At 39.5% G+C, this 24,353-nt stretch overlaps 1 protein-coding gene across 1 annotated transcript; it reads right to left on the bottom strand.

Annotated features, from left to right (window-relative positions):
* Positions 1-378: 378 nt before the first annotated feature.
* prpf6 (PRP6 pre-mRNA processing factor 6 homolog (S. cerevisiae)) lies at positions 379-16,834 on the bottom strand. The gene is made up of 21 exons (XM_066671069.1): positions 16,502-16,834; positions 15,467-15,629; positions 14,230-14,348; positions 13,991-14,069; positions 13,655-13,831; positions 13,150-13,290; positions 12,812-12,906; positions 11,733-11,889; positions 10,416-10,578; positions 9,343-9,461; positions 9,037-9,255; positions 7,122-7,244; positions 6,812-6,933; positions 6,492-6,630; positions 6,213-6,332; positions 4,128-4,304; positions 3,565-3,698; positions 3,362-3,453; positions 2,675-2,789; positions 1,849-1,975; positions 379-1,235 (listed from the first exon to the last, which is right to left on the bottom strand). Exons 1-21 carry the CDS (start codon positions 16,690-16,692, stop codon positions 1,083-1,085), a joined length of 2,925 nt encoding a protein of 974 aa, XP_066527166.1. The 5' UTR covers positions 16,693-16,834; the 3' UTR covers positions 379-1,082.
* Between the last annotated feature and the right edge of the window lie 7,519 nt (positions 16,835-24,353).

The raw sequence follows: 24,353 nt of genomic DNA, 5'->3' as shown, positions 1-24,353 counted from the left end.
CAAGCCGAGGAAACTTCCGCGATCAATCACCGCTCCTTTCTTTCGGTTTCGGTAATGGGCCGCTTTTAAAAATCCTCGTGCGCCCTTTCCCGCACGACCGCTTTAGTTTCATGCGAAAAAAGTCAGTTTCTTGTCTTTCCTTTTACGAACTGAACTGTGGGCTTCCCCTATAGTATACATAACTTTTTAAATGGTTGAAAAATCATTTGGAGGTATGCATTTTTAATTTTTTGCATTACCTCGTTCATTCATTTCCTGTGACCAATCTGTTTAGGGTCACGGCACACCACAGGTCATCAAACACTCAGCATACACATGATATATAGTCAGTCCACCTACCAAATTATGGCTTTGTGTTGTGGGAGGAAACCCACACAGGTACAGGGGGAACACATCAAACTCCTCAAAGAGGGAGAGGATCTAACCCAGAACCCCAATATCCTGGAGCCACTTGACAGTGACACTATCATGCCATCTTTCTATCCCCATGTTCTTTCCTCCATTGTCTGTAACCGCTTATCCACTCCAGGGTCGATTTGGGTCGCACTGGGCGCAAGTTGGGATCACACCCTGAAGGGGAGCCAGTCTTTCACAGAGCGACACACACACCTATGGGCACTTTTGAGTCGTCAATCCACCTACCAACGTGTTTTTGGCACAGTGGGAGGAAACCGGAGCACCCGCAGGAACCCCCATGTTCAACGTCAGCCTTTTCTTCATGTATGATTTATTACGCAGAATGACGGGAATGTACAATTACAGATGTCAAGATAAATGAGTGCACTCACCGAACTCAAAACAAGTTGGCTTGTTGGAATTTCAGCCATATCTAACGATCACATCTTATTTCTCAATTAATTAATACAAGGTTGTTCATACTTGCCTAGAAAAAAGTACACATACACTGCAACCATATGGGTCTGTTATAACTGATTCAGAACGGAAATCAGACAAAGCAGAGTACTCTGTGTATGAAAACAAACATTCTCCTAGATGCACTAAAAAAAAAAAAAAACAAACAGCACATTTTTACTAATACAAGGCTGCATGCGTACATGGTGCGCTTATCTGAGTCCCACATTTTAAAACGTGTTCTTGATTTTGGAAGCCACAAGGACCAGTATCTCTCCAATATTCTTCTGCCAGTTCAGGATGTGTTTGGACTCTGTGCACCACAGCTCTCCGTGGCGGGGCTCTGCATTCTCACAGCGCTTCTTCACCTCCTCCTGCTGCTCCTGAGGGAGAAAACAACAGATTCAGAAATTTATTTCAGAATCTGAACTCACATTTCCTTTGTTTGAGACAAGGTTTGAGGGAAGCTTCAAACCGGCTAAAACGGCCATGTACTTTGTATTTAAACACATAGCAGTTACTGAATCTGAAATAAATGCACCAGACTCTTTAATATCTGAACATGCCTAATTTTAGCCTTCACCCTGAGGTTCAGATTGTTGATATTTACATTCAACTAGCCACTGATATCAGTGTTTTGTTAGGTGCATTCTGACTGTGAACAAACTCCCAAGCACAGATTTTCATCAGTGTAAAGGGCTAAGTTTTAAAGCATATAACATGTAACATATAACTGTAATTCAGAATCCAAACATCCCCCTCTCTTGTCATTTATGGTAATTGTTGCACAGAATTAAAAATGAGAATTGACATTTGATTAAACAAAAAGAAAACTATAAATTACATTAAATAAAAAACACCATGTTTCTGATCTCTAACACTGAAATCACCAACTTTAACCAAACCAAAACTCTCTTTTGCAGTGCCTTATTTCCTTGATGGAACTCATAACCGATGCAGTGATAAATAAGTTTATATAGGTTTTATAGGACTTACCTCTGTCCCATGTTGGAGCTCAAATTTATAGAAGAACGCCCAGGCATCACCTAGGTCTGGCTCAATCTTTACTGTGCGCAGAAACCATTCTCTAGATTTGGTTATTTTTCTCTCACTCCAGAATAACCTGTAGGTTATACATACATACACACACACACACACACACACACACACATTACAAGATCTTCTTTAACTGAAGTATGATCACTGAAACATCTACATTACAATATGATTATACCCTCAAATTCAATACTTTAAATGTAACCAACACATGGACAGTAAGTGCTATCGATGGGTGTGTATTTGTACAATAACAATACGATTTTTATCAGTTTTGAGTACTCATCTGATTTTTATAATGGTCACAGACAGCATTCTCTGACTTCCCTGATTGAATTAAAGCCATTATCAAAAGTAGAACAAAGGTTACTAATCTGACAAAATACGAAGCTGATTGGATAAGCCTTCAATGACAGTGGTTCAGAAACGCAGTCTGGGATTTAGGATTGCAAGTTTTCTCTTTCTCTTGCTCTTTTTCTTGTAACATTATAGTCTATAGTCATGTTTGGACCAAGGATGATTATAAGTCTGTCTTAATCTCCATTTGTGCATGCAGGACTGGGTATCAAATGATCAGTACCAGTTAAGACTAGTGGAGCTGCAACTGTGGGTAAATGTCCGTTTTGGGTTTGACCCTTTTACCCACACAGACCTGTAAATTTGTCTAGAGTGTTCCTTAAGGGCTTTTGGTAATGTTGAATGTATCATTCATGTTCCAAAATAAAAGCAAGTGGGGTGATTTGAATGTGAACTTTTAGGGTCTTACTTTGCAACAGCCAGAAGAACATGGGGGTCATGCTCGCATTTCTTTAAAGCGTCAACACTTTTTGTTTTCCTCTGTGGTCTGGCTTCCAAAAACACAGCCTCAGCCCAGAGAATGCCTGTTAAAATTGGAAAACATGAACCTGAGAGAAGGTACCACTATTCTGATCTAACAAATGCTTAAGGCAAGACAAAAAAAAAAAAAAATAAAAAAAAAAACACCAAGTCATATCTGAAAGTAGTGGAAATCATATAAATATGTATTTACACTTAGTTCTGGTGTCAATATGAGCCCTGCGTGTGGCGCCAATTTGGTTAGCTTCTTTTCAGAATAATCATAGTCACGATAACTAATTTTACTAATTAGAATCAAAAAACATTGTCTAAATACATAATTTGCATAAAAGTGTAACGATTTTGTTTATGCTTGTGTTGTTTCAAAGAGTTTTGTGGTGCATTACTTTTGGATTTTCGATATTACGGTTCCCACTTGGTGCTGGAAAAGATTGTCCTATTAGTTTGATTTAATGTTTTTCATGTTTGGTCCTGTTTAAATCCATTATTACTCAGAGTTTAACATTAGCACCATTTGTATATTTTCTGGAGATATGTTTAAGCAGAAAAACACAAGAAGGCCTTCTGGACTGAAAATGAACAGCCCTGCTATAGGGAAACACATCACACAACTGACCTGAGTTAGGGCACTCTTGTAAGGCTTTGGCCATCAGCGTGTTTGCAATGTTCTTCAGGCCTGCTCTGTATTCCAGTCGAACAGACTCTAACCTAACAGATGGAAAAAGAGATCAGACTGTCACCACATGGTAGGTTTCTCTAATTGAACACAGTGCTGTAGGGTTTAAATTGATACAAATGTTTATGTGTAAAATTTTTTACCAGAGTTCTGGTGTTTGTGAGTTCTTGAGGCGAGATTTCTCCAGAATCGCACGAGCGCGTGTCAGCTGGCCCACTCTCTCCTCCAGACGGGAAAGGAGCAGCCACAGAGGCATGGAGTGAGGACACTTCTTCAGCTGAAATATAACACAACAACTTTATGAATTAAATATGAGCTACTGCCTTTGACTTTATATCTACAAAGTGGAGGGGACATAGTGTTTAAAAACTCAAGCAGCCACTGCTGTGTCTGATCCATCCATGTCAGTATAACATGCCACTACCACATCAGTTTTACTGTGGCGCTAAGAATGATCCACCACCCAAATCATACAGGCCGGTGGTTGACGGGAGCGGGGTGTATTAATGAGGAATGTTAAGCACGGCTATGCCCTGGGTGTCAAGAATGAGGAATGGAACAGCTTGAAAATGTTCTTATCTACAAAAGAAAGACACAGCAGAAAATATTTGGCAACCACTGGCAAACCCTACACTCTGGCACCACACCAGATCAATTGAAAAATGTAAATATTGCCCACAACCTTTAACTTATAGTCTTTACTTACCCCCTGATTGTAGGCCTCACGGGCTTTGTCCATGTTCTCGGTCTGTTCCTCAATCTGACCTTTCATCATCCAGAGCTTGGGGAAATCCTCGTAATGTTTCAGGGCCTCAGTACACAGTTCCTGAGCTGCTGCAATATTGCCCAGCACCCATTCTAGCCTTACAGACTTCATGAACACCTGGAGAAACAGACAGAGTTAGTGTGGTACTTGTGTTAAAAGCTGCTGTATCTGAGTCAAACCAAAGTACTAAGGCAAAAAAAGGCAATTTCACAGGGATCAATCATATCCTCCTTATACAATAACTAAGCTGGTAACATCTTTAAAACAATATACTGAGTAATGCTCATGAAGGGGTTCATGTAGCGTTTTCAACATCATTTCCCGTAGGTTGTTCCAGATTCTATAATTGTGAAAAATGACAGTAAAAACAACATTTAGTTTTGAAAACATTATCTTGTGCTGAGTGCTGCCAAGTACCTGACTAAGTGAGAACTGCTGATGCCATTTCCTGGAGCATGATATTAGACAAGCCCAGGCAAAATGTTCTAGCAACCACTGCATCATTTACTTTCAACTACCACAAAACTGTTTACACTGAAGAGAAGAAGCTAACCTGCTTTTAATCTAAATCATATCCATGGCATTAGCTAGATCATGAGTATCAAAGTATAAACAGTGTCACATTTTTTTAGTTTTTACATTCATCACACTGCCAGGAGGGGTGAGGGGGGAAAAAAGTCAGGGCAGAAATTTCCAGAGAATGCAATTTGCCCTCATGTCAAACAATTTGTCAGGATTGAACATGCATTACTAATGATCACAAGAAAATCTGTTTAATTATGAGGTTATATACCTAGGAATCATAAAAGATAAACATGAAGGCATAATGATTTATGTTCAGCTGGCTGCATTAAAAAACAAAGTAAAACTATACTTAATTGGAAACAGTACAAAAGGGACAATCTGATGCCAACAACACCTTCCCCCCCCAAAAAAAAAACAAACAAAAAAAAACAAACAGTGAGAGGAACAAAAGACTGGTATTGTTTTGCAATACTCGTTTGGCTGTAATCTATGGGCCCTCAGGTGTCACTGCATTACAAACATATGCATTACATGATCCTGCAGTGGAAATCACTGCATGAGCTCAGATCACTTTTGCATCCATAAACACAGGATAAAACTCCCATCATGACATTCGGAATGTTGAGATATAAAACCCATACCCTCCTCCAAAAGTTACATAATGTGTTTTATTTTTTTTTGCAGCGGTAAGCCTAGAGAAGCAATGACAGCTCTATTATTCTTATTACAGGTCAGTGGAGCATCACTGCGGAGCAACTGATTTAAAGCTGTAATTTTAAGGTAAAAATACTACCTAGTATTTTTCCTTTAATTTAGATGTTAGTACCCTTGAGTGTTTTAGACAGTTTTAGCATTTCTTCCTCGTCTTTGCAGAGCAAGAGCTTTCCAACATTCATTCTTGGGGGACTGGCGTCAAACTTGTCAACGTGGTGTAACCCTTTCAGAGTTCATCAGTTTTGGAATTCGTTTTAAAGTGATTTGGGAGTGTTTTTTCACCTTGGTTGCTGACACCTGTCAAGTCTCTGTTATAGAATCATGTTCCCCATTTATTATAATGTTGTTTTGAGTGACTGATATTCAAGGTACTCCATTTCAGCATTTCAGAAGAAAGTTTATTAGTGGTATTTCGAATGCACTTAATGTCATTAGCCATTGTTCCTAAAGCATTTAACACAGAAGAAAGCACACATAGGACAGGGTCCAGAAATGCAGCCACCTTCTCAATGTCCTTCAGGCTAATGAGGAGAGGGACCATCTGGCTTGTATAAGTGTACAATTTAAAAGCCATCATCCATGATAGAATTTGGGGGGCATTAATGTACATGGTATACTTGACTTGCACATCAAGGCTCAGTTAATTCTGAACAATTTATGCAGGTTTTGGAGCAATATTTTTCAGGGAAGGTCTTGTTTATTTTAGCAAGTGCCATGGAAAACCAAGTGGTCAAAATGACTGTCTCTCGCATTTAAACTTATGTAATGTATCAGAATGTGACTTACCCTGGCAGTGGGCGCACTACTACGGGCTTTGGCCAGCAGTCTACGGGCTCTTTCGTACTCGTTATTTTCTGACTCGAGCTTAACCGCAGCCAGCCAGATTTCTTCACTGTTAGGGTTGGCCTGGAGGAGAGAAATAGGTATAACGTGAAAAAGTGAAGTTATACTTTTCAAAGTATGGTTATTTCAAACAAAACACACAACTGAGGCCTAAAATATGATTCAGTATTATTTTGCTTTAATCAAAAAAGGCAAATACCAAGTTAAAGATTTGGGGCTTACCTGGAAGGCCAGGGCCAGAATGCTTCTAGCCGCAGGGACATCTCCAGCTAGCCACTTGGACTTGGCTCCCATCAGCCACAGAACTTCTGCTTTTGGACAATGTGCAACTGCCCTCTGTAAGAGAGACTCAAGAGACTCCCTAAGAAAGAGGTAGCGAGACACACAAAACAAAATAATAAATTCCATTGTTTGTGTGCATGCCAGAATGATACAAACGTGTTTTGTCACAAGATGAGCAGCTGCACAAACAGAACAACCTTGGTGAACAACTAAAAGATTAACCGTACCTACAGAAACCAAAACACAGTGTTATGTCTTACCTTGTGCCATGACTTTTCTCAAAGTAAGCTGCTCGCAGCCACACACTCTTCTTGCTGGGAAAAACTTGCAAGGCGTGTGCATAGATGGCACGAGCGCACTCCAGTGCACCGTGGGCCACACACTAAGGTAAACACACAGACAAACACACAAAAAAAATATTATATAAAGAAAATTATTTTTAAATATTTTATTCTTCTGTAAGATTTAATAAAGGCAAATCAATGTCCAACACCAGCCTTATTTTTAAATTTAGGGTCTCAATTACTACATTTATATTTAATTTCTTTAAAACATGTAAGGATTTCTTACACTCTCTGCATCCTCCATCCATGTGTGTTTGCAGTCCTCCTCCTCAATTCCAATACCAATCACCGCTCTGATCACAGCCTGACATGTGGCCACACTGCCTGCCTTATCACACTCTTCAGAATCCTTAGGGAAAAAATAAAATAATATTATTATAATATTAATTAATAATTATAATTATTTAAATAGTAATAATGGATATAATAATAATATAATATTAATTAATAATAATAATAATAATAAAAGCCTAACATATTTCTAAAGAACAAATAACAGTATTGAAGCATTTTAGAGCCCAATATCCTTACAGATCAATAAAATATTAAGCTTTTTTTTATCAATCAATTTGGCACATTATGTTGTGTTGACCTACATTCAACAGTAGTCACACTCATTGAAAGTTAATGTTTTCCGACGAAACTTGAGTCTAAAACTCTCTATGGCAGTTACGCCCACAGAGTGACAGAAACACTGAGGGGCGGCATCAGTGTTCAGCTTGAATGCTGCAAAAACATGCAAGCATCTAAAATGGAGCTGTTTGCAACTGACTTTACAAATAGATTCAGCAATAATTCAGGGCTGTCTTTTTACAGACAACTAAACGCTAACATAAAGAGAAGCAAATGACATGACAACAAGACATGAAAGAGACACGAGGACACAAGACGTACACATTCTTCCTGTTGTTCTAATAAGTAATAAAATGTTGGTGCACTTCCTTGATGCAGTGCTGTGACACATTTGGCTAACGACGTGTTATAATCAGGATTTTGAGAGTTACAGGTGAGCCAGGGTTTGCGGCTGCTCACTTTAGCCTGATTTTGTGAGAGTGAGAATGAGAGTTAAATAGAGAGGTGTGTGACTTGATTTCACAGCAGTATTTTAAACGTTTAGGGCAGGGGTCGGCAACCCGCAGGTCTTTGATCCCTTTGATGCGGCTCAGCTTTTGAAAATAATTATTGAGTATTTAATTAAAATGTATTTTATTTTGGTTCGTTCATTTTCAAAATGTAATTCTATGAAGATTATGGCGATCTTGTAACATCTAAAATATTTTAATATTATCGCTCTTAATACACGTCACAACTTGGTGCGACACCCACCAGTGTGTGGTTTCTTGAACTTTTTGACAGCTGACTGCACGGCGCCAGTAAAATAATGACGGCGAGCAGAGAGAGGACAGCATTTTTGTTTGCTGCCAGTGGAAAATTTAAGTTTGGCGTATTTTTTTCCCCATTACTACAAGGACTCAAATAGACATTGAGTATTTTACTTAACTGTCAACACGTCTTTTTTTCAGAGTTAAAAATGTTTTGTTGCATGCAGAAATGTTATTTCATTTTTCTGCAGTCGTTCATTAATTTCGTAAATGTAACACAGTATAGTTTGTTTAAACATAGCACAAAGGCAAAAAAAAAAGAAAAGAAAAAACCTGTTATGCACAGTGTTATTTCATGTAAAATTTCAAAAGGATTTTGTGGCTCGCAGTGTTTTCTTTACTGTGTGAAACGGGTCCAAATGGCTCTTTGAGTGGTAAAGGTTGCCGACCCCTGGTTTAGGGGAACCCAGGAGACAAAAAAGCCTACTCTTGCACAGTATTCCTTTAACTCTGCTGCATGCAAACAGTTAATTCTTTCTGTGATTCACCTGTCCTGGCTAACTGCCTTTTATCAGGTCATTGCTGGTTTCAGCCCAGGTTTCATGAGTTTTCTTTAAAAATGATAGTTCTCCAAGGGTCTTTCTGTAATAACAGTGGTTCTGTATGGAACCATAAACACTTAAAGAACACTAATCATGTTTAAAGGATTTAAAAACATACAAATATAAACACAAGAATTTCATGTAGCTTTTTTCCACATAAACTTAAGTTTGCTATCCACTGTGAAACATTTGTCTAATCTGACCCAACATAACTAACCTGAATCCACTGTTCACGATTGATCTCCACCCCATTGGCCCTTAGTGAGGTGATGGCTCTGTCAATGATCTTCTCAACCATCTGGGTGTTCCCATTGGCCTCCTCTAGCTTGGCGGCGGTGATCCAGATGTGCCGATCAGTGGGGATGTTTTCACGAGCCTTGTTCAGAACTCGCCTAGCATTCTCATATGTCTCTAACCGGGCCAGGGCTAGCCAAAGCTATGGCATAAACAGGATATTTATTAGAGGCATATTTTAAGTCATCCAAAACAGGTTTAACCTTTCAAAAAAAGTGCAATGGCCTACCTCCACGCTGGTTGGGCAGCACTCCACAGCTCTGCTTAGCATGATTCTGGCATCCTCTGGCTCCTCTAATTCAACAGCCGTCTTCCACAAACGTACAGACTTAGATACATTCTCCAGAGCTGCAGTGGGTGATAGATGATGCATACACACAAGCACACATTATAAATATATAGCTATTTACACTTTATGATGTTCATCTACCTCGTTTCTACTTTCACTGTCCATTTTATCAGCTCCACTGACCATAGTCAGTTCTACAATTACACACTGTAGTCCATAGGTTCCTATGCATACTCTGTTATTCCCTTTCGCCCTGTTCGGCAAAGGTCAGCACCCCAGAGACTCACCACAGAGCAGGTATGGTTTGGGTGGTGGATCATTCTCACCGCTACAGTGAAACTGAAGTGGTGATGTGTTAGTGTGTGTTGAATTGTTAGTATGTGTTGAATAAATTAAACAGCAGTGCTAGTGGAGTTTTTAAAACATTGTGTCCACTCTATGAGACACCCACGTTGATGGACCATCTTGTACAGGTAAAGTATGAAACAGTAGCTCAACTGTTGCTGCAGAGTTTGTGTTGGTCATCCAGTACAATATTTATATTTGCACAATTACATCAGCTACATTTATAGCTCATATGGGTGTAGTAACATAAAAAGCACAGCTTCTTGAACAGTTAACAAATCTGCATCAACTACTGACTAATTTAGCAAAGCCAAGTATATGCAGCTAATATGAATTAATTCAATTACCAGCTAATTATGAGGAAATCAGATAAATTCAGTGACAAATTCAGTGATTAAGGAAAACTGCTGGGACGTTTAAACTTGGCAGAGAGGGGAAACACAGTAAGTTCTAACAAGCCAAAGCTTTGTGAGTCATGAAAAATGAGGAAATAAGCCATCTGTCTCTGTCACAGTGGTATGCTGCTGGGAAGAGCACAAGAGCAAGTGAGACACAGAAGAGAGTAAAGAAGATGAAAAGTGAAAGCGCAAACAAAATAAAGAAAGGCACAAAGGGGAGTTTTACACAAAAAAGGGTCTTATATTATCCAAAGCCTCTCAGTCACTGACCTTTCCTCAGCACTCGTTTCTTGGCTCGAATGTCAGTCTCCAACTCAGCTGCTCGAATGTAGATGCGCACAGACTGGGGAAGATGCCGCACAGCCTGAGCAACCACTGCCTTTGCTGTGTCCCCTGGCTGCAGCCGTGCAGCCTCTAGCCACACATCTTCACTCTGCAGAGTGAGCACAAGTATAACACCATATATTTTTTATTTATTTATGCTTTAACGATATCACAATCTAATTATTAATATGTAACTAGTGTGATTATATAGAAATATGGGTCAAATATAAATGCATGGTGTGTGGGAAAATTTGGTCCCTGCAATCAATCAATCATACACACACTCTGCACTGTCTATCTCTAGAATTACAGAATGTAGAATTTTTGTTTCTCTGAATAATCTCTTAGTTTCAATTAGTCTTTTATGGGTAGAGGGTCATTCTCAGGACATCACTAACACTGACATGTTAGTGTGTGGCCCTGGAACAGTGACATGACATTAACTAACAGTTATAAAACTAACAACAGCACAGCAGTTGTTTTTCAACAGTGGGAAGTCATGCTGTACTTCACTCTGTGATTAATAAGGCAGCCTTATTTCAACAGATTTGATGAAGCTATCTTCTTAGCCAGGGCAAAGGCCTTGCTCACCAGACTCTGGTAACAGATTGCTTTCATTAATCTTCTGTGTGCGTGAGTCTGTGTGTTCATTTGCAGTGCAGTCATTCTCAGCTTTCATTAAATTAAACAATCACTAGGTCAGAGTCAATTACATGTGAATTGCAGAGTATTATTACTGGTACAAAAGCAATTTCACAATGTCTGACATAAATACAATTATATGAAGTTAGTGCCAGATGCATATTTTCCCATAAACAGGTTCTGTGTTTAAGTATAAGTGTTACATCTAATGACTAACTGAACATTATGACGTCAAACATATTTGTTATTTAGCTGTTGTGTAAGAAGGAAAACACCAAGCTGCACTTTTATAAGTCTAACAGCCAAAGAAACATGCAGGTTTTCAAGTCACTATGACAACAAGTCAACACAGTAACTCAATATGCTGTGTATGAATAAAAGGTTCCAGCCCTCTCTCAATCTGCCCCCTGCTGGATAGACATTCAATCTTGTGGACAGGCAGTTACAGTATATTTCCTGTTCTAATGTTTTCTAATAGACTGAGATTTACCGATTCACTGCGTACACAGACAAATGTAACATGTTTTTGCATAAATCTCTCATAACTTTTCAACTTCTCTCATTTTAAATATATAAATATTTTCCGTATTTGTGTGTGCAAATGTAAGAAAAGAGTCTGACCTTGGGACACATCTCTGTGCCCTTCATGATGAGGTTTCTAGCCACCTGCAGTTTCCCTGTCACCTCCTCCAGACGTGCTGAGGCTATCCAGGCCGGCGGATGGTGAGGGTTTGTCTCTCGTACAGACTTCAGAAGGAGACGTGCCTTCTTAATGTCACTGCACAGAATCACAAGCAATGAAAGGTTTTAGTGACCACCAGACAGACCAGGATCAAAGAGAATTTTATATATAAAATCATATACAGATACAACAAAGATAAATCACATGATTTTTTTTATGTAAAAATGCAACTTGATGAAAAGTTCAGACAATATTTATATTTTTAATTATTTCATATTTTAAAAAAATACTACACCCATTTTTACAGGGGTGTACACAGACTGCTGGGTGTGTACTTGACAAAGTGTATCCAAAATCATTCTCTGGTATCTCTAGAAGATAAACAAATATAAAGAAGCCCCACAACACTACAGATCTATCACAGTGGGTGTAGGCTACTGTTTGGTGTTTATATGTTTCAGTAAATGCCAAATCCTCCTCTAGTGTTCCCTGTAATGTCCTCATGCTACCAAAGAACAAATTAAATTAATATTTAGCAAATCTTAGATGCTTGTGATTTGGTACATTTTGGTAAACATTCTTATGCTAAAAGCTGTTTTCACAGTTATCTTTTTTCTTGTAGCCATGTCCTGATTAGTGCATCTCAACAACACCGTGTCTCACACACTGCATTCCCCAGTCTTTCATAGTGCTTATTATATTGCTCATATTTATATAGCTCATGTTTATCAGGGGTGCCTGAAAATTTTAAAATATATGTTTATGGATCCAAGGTCATGCATTGCTAATATATATGTGTGTGTATTCGACATATTCAACAGAGTACTCTGCTAAACAAAAAGAAAATGCATTATTACATACTTTAAAAAGATTAGACACACATTAAGGCCAATGAAAGCCAGATCCAGTGCAAACATCTATATAAAGTTAGTTCTATAACAAATTATTTTGAAATTATTGTATGGCAAAGAGTATATAATTAGTAATAGTAATGTGTATGAAAGCACCATTGTGTTACCTGATGTCTCCCCCATACGTAGGGATCATGGAGTTGAGGTCGGTGAGATAACCTTTAGGGTCCACCACTGTCTGTCCACTCACAGAGTCAGACACCTGCAGACACCACCACAAAATTATTATCACAAAATAAAATTAAATACAATTCTCTGTCATAGCTGCCTGGCCTACATATTAATGGGTTTAGATGCAGTCAGAGTATATGGTCTTCAGTGTTATGGATATATTTCTATTTACAAAAACCTGTGGACAATGCCTTCCACAGTAATTGCACTACATAGAAGAGCGTCACCCCATGTGTGGAGCTAAACGTCCTTAAAAGCTTGATCATCACTGTACCTGACTGAGCCTCATGTCCATCAGAGTGTTTCTGGCCTGTCCAATCTTTCTCATGTCCAGTTCTCCAGCCCCTGGTGTCATGCCTCCTGGGTAGGGTGTGTTCAAGCCCCCAGGGAATGGTGTGTTCAACCCGCCAAATTGCTGTGGAATACCAGAAATAGATTGTAAAATTCAAACAGACTAGTTCAACATGAAGTAAATGTATTACTGATAATTTTGTAAATAAAGCACATGTCTCAAAACGTAATAAGGTATCTATCATATGTGCACAGCATAGCAACCATTATTCTAGGCTTCTACATTAGGTTTGGTAACTTGCTCACTATACTTACTGTATTATAATATTAGGGGTAAAATGAGGACTCAAAAAATGGTTTGATTAGTAAACTGGTGTGGATCTTAATTTATATAGTCAAAAATCTAATGTATTCTTAATAGCATTACACATCACACAATGAGTCAGAGTGTATTTGCTTTTTGTTTTTTAAAGCCAGGAGGTTCTCACCCCTTGCAGTGGGTCAACGGTGGTGTGGTTGTCTCCAGTCTGGAGGTGCTTGGCGAAAAAGCTATCCGGCACAGGAGTGAGTTTTTCATAGCGTGGATTCCTCTGTCTTTTGTTCCTTGCATCACCCACATCTGGAATACTCAACCACTCCTCTTCCGACACTTCTGCAAGCTTTCTCTACACAAACAGAAAACAGTAAATCGGAATAAAAAGAAAGTATAACAGCATTTGTAATTAAGAGTGACCTTAACTACTGTTTCTTGGAAAATTAAATAATGAAATTAAAACCTGTTATTTATTTACATGGTAAAATCAATCCAAATTTTCAGAAAGTACCTTCAGATCTGAGAACTGCTGCTGGATCTTGGGACGCTCCATACGATATTTTTCTATCTCTTCCTTTTCCCTCTGCTCCCTAGGGGAATTCAATTTAAAATAAACTTAAAAAATAGCAAACAATCATTATGACTTTATGAAACAACTGTTCACGTGAACTATGACTTTTACTGCATGCAAAGTAAAAGATTAATCAGTAAAAACAAACCAAAATGTATATGTACATGTATAAGTTTTACCTTCTCTCCTTCCGCCTTTCATCCATTCTCTTGTCCAAAGCTGCGTAAATGGCATCTGCCTCTTCATCATCTTTCTCATAAGGGCCACTGGAGAACAGGCTACCAGCGTAGCCATTAAACTATAAAGACAAAAACAAAACAGGTTTATATATTTACATATGATTTTTTTTTTTTTAACACTGAGCAAATTTAATGAACAATGAAAAAACATGTGAAACAGTCTGCACACTGGCAAGTCTTGTTGGTCCAGACAGTCTAGCAATATACGTAGATAAACAGAAATAAATTTGAGCAGGAATATAGAGTTATTAGAGTGGGACTGTATAACAAAATGTTTCTTCTGAATTTAACACATCTGTGGCAGTGAACACATTCTCACACAAGTGAACTAGGAGCACCCAAGGAGGCAGACATCAGTGCTTATCAGTCATGGATTTAGGGAGAAGATAGGGCTTCACTCCCACCACCCTCTATTTTCCTGCCAGTCGTGGTCATCAAATGAATAACCTTTTATTCCTAAGCCGCCTTCTCATTTAGACTATGGATGCCCCTTTTAGAGGGGACAGAATCAGGCTTTAGGCAGAATTTGTCACAAATTAAGTGGGAAATTAATCTCGTTACAGTCAGACCACACAAAAGTACAGTCTGCATTACTAAGAACTCTTTAGAGCAATAAGCACGGCATAATATTTTTTGTATCTTTGAGCCCATAAAGAAACTTATCTCAACTCAAAATGATGTTAAACAGAATTAAAATCAAGTGATGGGCCAATGAACAAATGATGAATAAATATTCGTATCATTGTGATAATGTTAAAATGGTCAGTATTGTAAATATGTGTGTTTGCTAATTCTATGTTATTCTCTACTTCAAAAGGCACTGAATTTCTCACAAATTGAATAATACTCCAAAGCCATGACAAGATATAGTGTAAGGCTGTGCATTGCTCATAAACTGTTATCTATGACTAAATGTCATTTAGAGTCATGATAATATTGTAACATTAATTGCAGAAATACTGCAGGTGACAATCATTTTTCAAAATGTACATTAATTCCCAAGCTTGGTGGCAATATTGATTGTGTCCCACGGTCAAATCTAACTCTAAAAAGTACAGGCACAAGCTCAGTAAACACAACCTGCTGTAGGGGAGGCTGGAAAAGAAAAGGAGGCAGAAAAGCATCAACATTAGATTAAAAAAACACGTATATGTCCATTAATTCAGTGATTAGTAACCTCATCGTAGTTGGTGTCATTCAGGTCTTCATCATCGTCATCCTGGTTCTTTTTCATCTGATCCCCCACCGTTCTCTTTCCTGGTGGAGCATGGCGGTCATCCACTGGGTCATTAGCATCTCGAGCAGGACCAATATCAGAACGTGTGGTGAAACCAGTGGCACTGCAGGCAGAGAGCAACCATTAAAAGTCTATACCGTTTGAAAACAATCACATTTTTAATGCATCTGCAAATTCATTTAGTGATCTGGAGCTCTTACAAAACCTCAATCTGAAATAAAACCCAGTTAATGTTTGTGGTCTGAGAATGTGAGTGGTCTTAATCAACTGGTAACACATTAAAATATGGCATTCTTCTGCAAATATCTGAAATCTTTGCAATGGCCAAATTTTTATAGGTTTATTAGTAATTTAAAATCCTATGAATCCTAAATATTCAATATGAAAATATAAATAAAGGATTAAAAAGCATAGGGTCGCAAAACTTTAACAAACACTTGAAAAATTACTTTCAAGAAGCCTGTGACCTCTACGATAGAACCAGAAAGAAATAAAGGAGACATAGGCCTGGTCCTGATTTTTGCCTTAAACCCCACGGTTTCGGTTGAAACGCAGACTCTTGTGACACTGTTGAAGGAGGTAAACAGGGGCATAAGACACACACTACCCTTACTTTCTGGAAAACAGGTCTCACAACCAAATCCCACAAACACGCTGCAATAACGGTCATGTTTTACTGAGAACATGGTGAAAGACGGTGTATAATTCTGGGTTATAACTGTTTTACAGCGGTTTAAATAGAGTTTAACACCCAGAGGGAGTGAGTAGAGGAGTACCACCCGTTACTCGGCTACTGTAGCACTTTAAACTATCCGTGCTAAGGTCAGCTAAGTTTTAAACATTATTTTATCTAATAATTAGCTGAAGCAATCTGCCAGGTGGCCTACTCTATTTTAGTTTATTGGAATAGAGGCTGAAGAGACTGAGGTACATGTAACGCTACACTGGCTAGCGCCGCTAACAAGGTGTCCTCACCCTCTGCCCAGTCCGGGGACATAGCCGAGCGGCGCCGGCATTCCCAGGAACGGCTTCTTCTTTTTGTTGAGGCCGCCTATGAGCGGGGAGCTCAGAGGGAGAGCCGCCCCGCTTCCCGCGGCGCCTCCGCTGGCCGCAGCCGGGCCTTTAGCGGCGGTTTTCGGAGCCTGCTTTGCTGCTGCACTCGCCATCCCTGCTTCCACAACAACAACACGCGCGTTTCCTCCGGAGCTTAGTACTTAGACAAGGCGCGGTTTTCCCGACAGCGCCCCTCCGTGCTCGGGCGGTGACCTCCTCCTGTTCTCGCCAACACTCACCAAGTTGGTGGACACTAGCTCACAGGGCTCTATTAAATTCAGGATAGCAATAGCATTAAAATGTAGAAAACCACAAAAAAAAAAAAAAAAATCATTCGAGGACAAAATTCGGGGATGGTTTGTACTATCTTACACTCTTTATTTTAAAAATGTTTGAGGTGTCAGGCAGCATTTGTACCAGTTCCTTGCAATAATTTTCTCTGTGGGAATTTTTCGAGGTAATATGCCAAGTAAGCTCTGTCAGCACTGATAGGAACTATTCTAAAATGTTTCCTCTAGCATTAAGCATTTTACATTAAATAGGGTGACCTATAAATAACGGTAGCTCTACAGTCAGACCGTCCAATCAGAAGATTTTAGGCTACTTCACCACGCCCCCTTCTCACTCAAGCGAACCAATCGGAGTAGGGGAGGGCGGGACTAGTTTGTGAAAGAAACGCTTCTCGAAATTGTAGGTAAGCTCTAGAAAAACAAAATCCCGGATGTTTGTGAAATTCCGCCCAGACATTTTAAATAAGTCTAAAAAAGAGGACATGTCCGGGTAAAAGAGGACGTCTGGTCACCCTACATTAAACCAATGCTAGCATTCACATTGTAACTGCTAAAATAATTTTAAAAAATGGTTGCGCTACATGACACATAACATGAAGTGGATATAGTGTGGAGTCAGGATTGAAATTATATACTGACAAAAAGATTTAAGGAGTGAACTTTATTTAACATGATATGTTAAAATTTGATTTGGCTGAGAAGTAACAGAACGCTGGTGTTTTAATGTATATTTTCAAACTGATCAGAGAAGCCCTAAAATTTAGTTACTTGTCTGTGGTGCTTATTTATAAATGGTACATACCTAACCCTACCCCTAAAAAAGAGAATAAATAAATAAAATGTATGAATAATCCCTGATGTTCTTAGAGAATAACAAAGACTTCATTCTTAGTTTCGATGTACAGTATTACTGTATAAACTACAGAGAGCAGCAGAGAGCTCCTTTTGAGGATGCTGTAGCTTGTGTGGAATTGTGTGAAAGAGCTCTCAGATGCAAGAAAACAACATTTGGGGACACTTAGGAGAAAGCAATTAATTACTACAACACACATTAAAACGTATCTGACCATTGGGAAATTACACCACTGAGACCAGTTAGTTTAAATAAGAGATCAAGAAATCACAACATGTGAAGATTAACCACTAAATTAATCACTAATCATACAGGTCACCAAGCTCATTGGCATGGGCACCTCCCTCTGCAACTGGATTCTGCACATTCTAACCAAAGTCTGTAAGGTTACAATGTACTCAACAACATACTCTTTGACCCTTAACACTGGAAAATTTGATCTCTCCTGGTCCCTTAAAGATGCCCTGTCTGTGATTTCCCACATTAATATGTGTTAAACGACACATTTCAATGTAAAGGGGTAGTGGAGTTGAGGTGAAATGAGCAGAGAAAAAAAGGCCCAAGGCCTTGTTTTCAGATAACACCACTCTCTGGAAAATTAGACCCTCTCAACATTTGTTTTGCACTCCCTAATGAGACACAAAGTGAGACAAGACAAGAATCAACGCCGGACTGACTTTTCTGATACAAGAAACACAAAGTTCTGCTGAAAGGCTCCAACAGACCATGAATTCAGTTTTTCTCCTAGAAGGGCTCTGAAACGCTAGTGCGACATCTGCTGGCAAAATAGTGCACCATTAACAGCCCTGTCCTGATCAGAAAACAGTACCTCCTCAAGATGAGAAGTCTAGTTTCCTATGATTCTGAAGAGTCTCAACTGTGGTACCATCAGGATTATCTGGGCCAACTGCGTAGAGTGTATTATGGCAGCTTTTCAGCATTTAATCAGAAGGCCTTGCAGTGGGTGGTGAAAACTGCACAATGCATTATAAGCACACAGCTCCCTTCAAGCGTGGAGCTCCAGGATGAGAGGGGTCTAAAGAGATTGGGTAACATCATTTGGACCTTTTTAAACTCCTTCTTTCCAGGGGACCCTATAAGAGCCTCTGGGCCAGCACCAGCAGACTGAGGAACATCATTTGTTCTTACAGTTCATTGTAGGTTTTGGACCCACTCTAACACTGGTCGGGATGAAGGTTTTATTTATTTATTTAGTTTTGTTTTAAAGAGAAGCAATTTCTTTAAGGGGATCAATAAAGGTGTTTAATAAAGGGGTTAAGTAGATGGACTAGAACTCCAAGATGTACCACATGAAAGTACGTCAATAAATGGTGTAGATTTGCTCTTGAAACTACCTATGAAGGGCAGCACGGTGGTGCAGCAGGTAGTGTCGCAGTCACACAGCTCCCACTCACACACTCCCACTTTTGGGGCTGCTAACAACCAAACTACAGAGACTCACATGACATCCAGGAAAGGCACAGCCAATCACACTGGCCATATGTGTTATGGGGAGGTAGGACTCGACTACAGAACATGATTTAACCCTTTCTGTACCTCTACCTGCTGCGCCACCGTGCCGCACCCTAGTGTCGCAGTCACACAGCTCCTGGGATCTGGAGGTTGTGGGTTCGATTCCCGCAGGTAGGTTTCCTCCGGGTGCTCTGGAGTCCAAAAAAACACGTTGGTAGGTGGATTGGCGACTCCAAAGTGTTCGTAGGTGTGAGTGTGTGATTGAATGTGTGTGTGTGTGTGTGTGTTGCCCTGTGAAGGACTGGCGCCCCCTCCAGGGTGTATTCCTCCAATTTTTATTTGGAGGGGATCAAATTATTGGTGGGCATTCAGTAACCGCTGGATATTGGTGGGGACACATTACCTCCTTCCATGGTAATTCTACACCCTTGACGTCAACTATACAAATGCTTCAGTTTCAGACTGTCCATTTTCAGCCTGAAAATCCCATTACAGTTTAAGACAGACTGTACGTGCAGAAAGCCTCTTTGCCATGTCTCCTCAGTGTAGATGAGCGTTTAAAAAATGCAACAAAAGGAGACGTTGTCATATTTCACCACAGTCTTTTGAAAAAACTGCTTTGACAAAGTCAGAATATTAAGCAAATCTGGAGAGTTACTGGTGTAATGTGAAAGAACTCATTTACACACAGTGGACTGAAAGAGGCATAAAATGGCTAGTGTACTGCACAGCCCGCACGTTTAATAATAGGATCGGTTATTATGACCTTATTCTACATCTGAGAAGATGGGGCAACAGAATACGATCAGGCAGGGCTTGTCTGTGACATTAACCTACGCATCTTCATTTGCCTTCAGGGTGCAGGGATCATTTTCCATACTGGTGTAGCACAGTATCAAATGAATTATCTGTCCAATCAGATTCTCCATCTTCACCAGCTATGCTCATTTTAGTCACATTAAAGTCAGCATGGCTTTATTCCATCTTGGCCCACTTCAAGACTAAAACACCTTTGATGACCTCTCATATACTCTGTATGGCCAAACCTTTTTTTCCTCTGAAATGAAGGGTAATAATAGGACTTTGCTACAGTAATAGACTCTTCCCTTTTGGGAAGACTTGTAGTGGTTATTTCCTGTTCTACTCATAACCGCTATGGTCGCTGAGCAAAAATGTCTTTCCAGAATAACCATTGTGGCTCCTACAACATTAGATGTAGGAACATATCTGTAAGGGTCTATTGTATTGTATCGTAGGTATTCCTAAGATATTAGTTTTTTAGAACAAACAATTACATCAATAAAACTTATTCATAGTGCAGGGTATGTATTAAGATCCCGACATTACAACACTATGACGTATCCTTCGTAATATTAAAGTGCCAGATATGCACAAGGTTTTTATTTGCTTGTAGGTTTGGCATTTCATCATTTCATTAGCATAGAGTGAATTGCACCTCTTGAGTTTAGGTAAACACTGCTTGGTTGTCACAAACCACAAATCAAATGCTATTGGAGAAATTTGCCACAGCGATGGCACTTCAGCACCTGCTGCTTTGTACGTCTTAGAAGGCAGCACTCTGCTTAGCACATTCGCAGCACTGCATGAAAAAGCCATGTAAAAAAAACATGTTTTGTTGATCCATGGCAAAATAGCGCTAATGGAAATTGCACTTTAATCTGTGCTTTGAAATGTAAGCGCTGAACATTTTGTTCATCATGGAATTCAGTCCTGTATGGGACTGTGAAGTCAAACCCTCACCAAATCTGTCTTAACAGTAAAGAATTACTGATATTTCATTTTCACTAAAATTAAACTGTGCTTTATTTCATTTCTATTCAGAACAAGAATCATTTGAAATGAATCTGAAGAGTCAATGTGAGATATAATAGCAATAACAGTAATACACTTCTGGAAATGTGCAAACCGAAGTTAAATGTACACTACAGAACTAGTAGCACTGACAGTAACACTTAGATTGACCAATATTGACAAACAAAGTGATGGAGTGCCACCCAATACATTTTAGGACAGAGTTGATCTTGGTCTGAGTTCACTAATCCTCACAGTCATCAAATCCTCACAGAAAAGCTCCAACATCCGGAGTGAGGTCCTCCCAGGGGATCAGAAGCTGTTACTGCAGCAAAAGAAGACAAACTCCCTATCAGTGAACTTCAGAAGAAATATTTGATGAGCTGGTGTCAAATATTGTCTAAGTGGCCAATTCTGGCAATTCCATTTATCCATTTCAATTTTCCTTATCTCTCATCTTAGGGCGTATATCAACATGGTTTAAAAATCCCATTTCTCTCTCATTCCTCCAGTGTCCAGTTCAGAGGAGACCGTGGAGAGTTGTGTGCACTACTTTGGCAGCTGAGCTATTGTGCGGTGGTTCTAATTTTGACCTCCTGTTTATATGTGTCTTTGTGTGCCACAAAGGGGCAGTCGGAGCTGCATTTTAATCCCATTATAATCTAAATAGTTCTTTTTTTTTCCAGCTGGGATTGAGAATAAATCATGTGTATTGGGCCTGAGGGCTAAGCCACTAGAGGAGATACAGGAGTACAGGGATGGAATTATTCTCTTTGATGTTTTCCCATGGAGCTGTTGGCTTTGGTTTTCTCTGAACAAAGGAGAGAGAGAGAGAGAGAGAGAGAGAGAGAGAGAGATGGTCATTTCATTGCTGAAAACAAAGCTAAGAAATGCATTCAGTTGTGAGTGTAACTGCAGATTTTATGACAGGTTGTGAGTGTTTGTGTATAGGTGTAATTTCAATGCAGCAGCACTTGTGTCAGAACAGATTACCAGCTGCTACTCTGTTATTGCATCATGAATGTGCGACCATCCCCACTGTTCTTTTCAGACAGAAAAATGATGACAGAAACATTCTTTCTGACACTTAGTCATGTTGCAGGGCCAGCTGATGTATAATTAATTGGAAAGAGAAAAATGAGAGAGAGAGAGAGAGAGAGAGAGAGAGAGAGCGAGCGAGCGAGCGAGCGAGCATGTGCACTCTCTGACAAATGTATCATGTCCTTGAGAAAAGGACAAACACAGATGCTATTAAGGCCGGAGTCCACTAAAGCAGTTGCAGAGGGTTTGTTTTGCTTTGGTAAATAGTCAGTTGACGTGGCATTGATTTGACCTTTGACTTTGGTTAATACATAGACTTCCAGAAAGGTTAAATGACTAATTATGGAAGACTAAGAATGGAGGGACAAAGACAAGTCAAGTAGGCAAGATATCACAGCAAATAACCACTGTAACTGTATACTATATAATATCATTATTATTTTTTAAAGCAAAAGAGACATCTGAATTTTCGCTTTCAATATAAATTGTAAATGTGAAAATTGCCTGTAAACTTAAACATTCCAAACCTGATGTGTATATTTTTCTCTTGAATATCAGTGACACTCTGATTACGACATACCTGTTGGCCCTCTGGTTTTTCCTGGGATTCTTCCATATTTGTAACTTCTTTCCTGCTGACCTCCCGTGTAAATATTTTCCCGTAAATCTCCCCATAAGTGGGCAGTTATGTTGACAGTAGGCATAACCAGTCACCATGTGTGATGTGTTCAGTACATTCCCCTCCACTAAAGCAGTGTGTGGAACATTAGCTGTAAACAGCACTCGGCTGAACAGTAGCCTCTTCTTTGGGTCAGCTTCTCTTTGAACCTAAGGCTGCCATGCTCAGTGCTATGCGTTGACTAGAGGGGTATACATCATACCTATTACTGGACTATGAAGCAGTGGAAGTGCAGTGGAGTTTTTGATCCAAATGTAAACATATAATATGACCTCACTGTTTTATTTAAAGTGAGAGTCCCCTTGAATCTTCACAGCAATGTTTGAATATTTAGTTAAAATATTTCCAGGGGCCTGGAGGTTGTGGGTTCGATTCCCACTCCGGGTGACTGTCTGAGGAGTTGGTGTGTTCTCCCCGTGTCCATGTGGGTTTTCTCCGGGTGCTCCGGTTTCCTCCCACAGTCCAAAAACACACGTTGGTAGGTGGACTGGCGACTCAGAAGTGTCTGTAGGTGTGAGTGAATGTGTGTGTTGCCCTGTGAAGGACTGGCGCCCCCTCCAGGGTGTATTCCCGCCTTGCGCCCAATGATTCCAGGTATGCTCTGGACCCCACGACCCTGAACTGGATAAGCACTTACAGATAATGAATGAATATTTCCAGGAGAGAAAAAAACCTGTTATGGGTCAATGGTGGACAACCCTTAATAACACCCTCAATTTCAGAATGTGTTCATTTTGCATTTTTGTGGAGGCGCAAAACTGCCACAGCAGGGTCCCAGAATATTGTTTTTATTTATACAAATGATATAAAATTACAGACTTTGGTTATGCTTCGGACTGAACTGCTGTTTTTCAAGGGGCAGGTTGCAGCTGAAGTCTACACAAAAATAGGAAAACATCGGTGATATTTTTGTAAAGAGCCATCTTTATCATTAGATTAAAATCTGGGGAAAGGGACCATAGCTAAAGGGAACAGAGGCTGTAAAGGAATAGCTTGTACAAATGTACTTTAAAAATAATAATAATATAAAATATTAAATTGAAGCATATTACACTGCAAGTCAATACTGCTGCAAAAATGAACATTCGCTTATTAATTCTATACTTTTTTTTCAAATCTCTTCCTGTGGAACCTGACAATATGCTACTCACTGAGTACTGCTTTAATTCCACTGAAACACACCTTCAAAGGGAAAATGATCTTCCTTCAGCATCTGCCCATTGATTCGTACTGTAAGTGTGTTTCAAGTCTGCATGTTTTCTGAAGTACAGAGAAAAGCATCAAAATGTCTGTGATTATCAGCCTTATGTCACAGATGAAACAGATGGAGATTAGGATGAAAAATGTTTGAGTATTTTTTAATGTCTGCGCACACTGATCTGGAAACAGCCACTGCACAGAGGCGGATATTAATGAGTCCTCTTGAGACTGACTCTAGTAAAGGACGTCATTATGCCTATCAGTTTTTATAATGAGACAGGGGGACAGAACAGGTCAGGTTGCATAAACAAGTGCGCGCACACACACACACACACATACAGAAAAGGGCGAGAGTGAGAGTGAGAGAGAAAGACAATAAAGCAAGCATGACTGAAGATATTGCCTAAAGGCCTTCTGTGTGTATCC

This window comes from Hoplias malabaricus, chromosome 5 (assembly GCF_029633855.1).
Source record: "Hoplias malabaricus isolate fHopMal1 chromosome 5, fHopMal1.hap1, whole genome shotgun sequence".
Lineage (NCBI taxonomy): Eukaryota > Metazoa > Chordata > Actinopteri > Characiformes > Erythrinidae > Hoplias > Hoplias malabaricus.
This window is presented reverse-complemented; position numbering and strand designations above follow the sequence as displayed.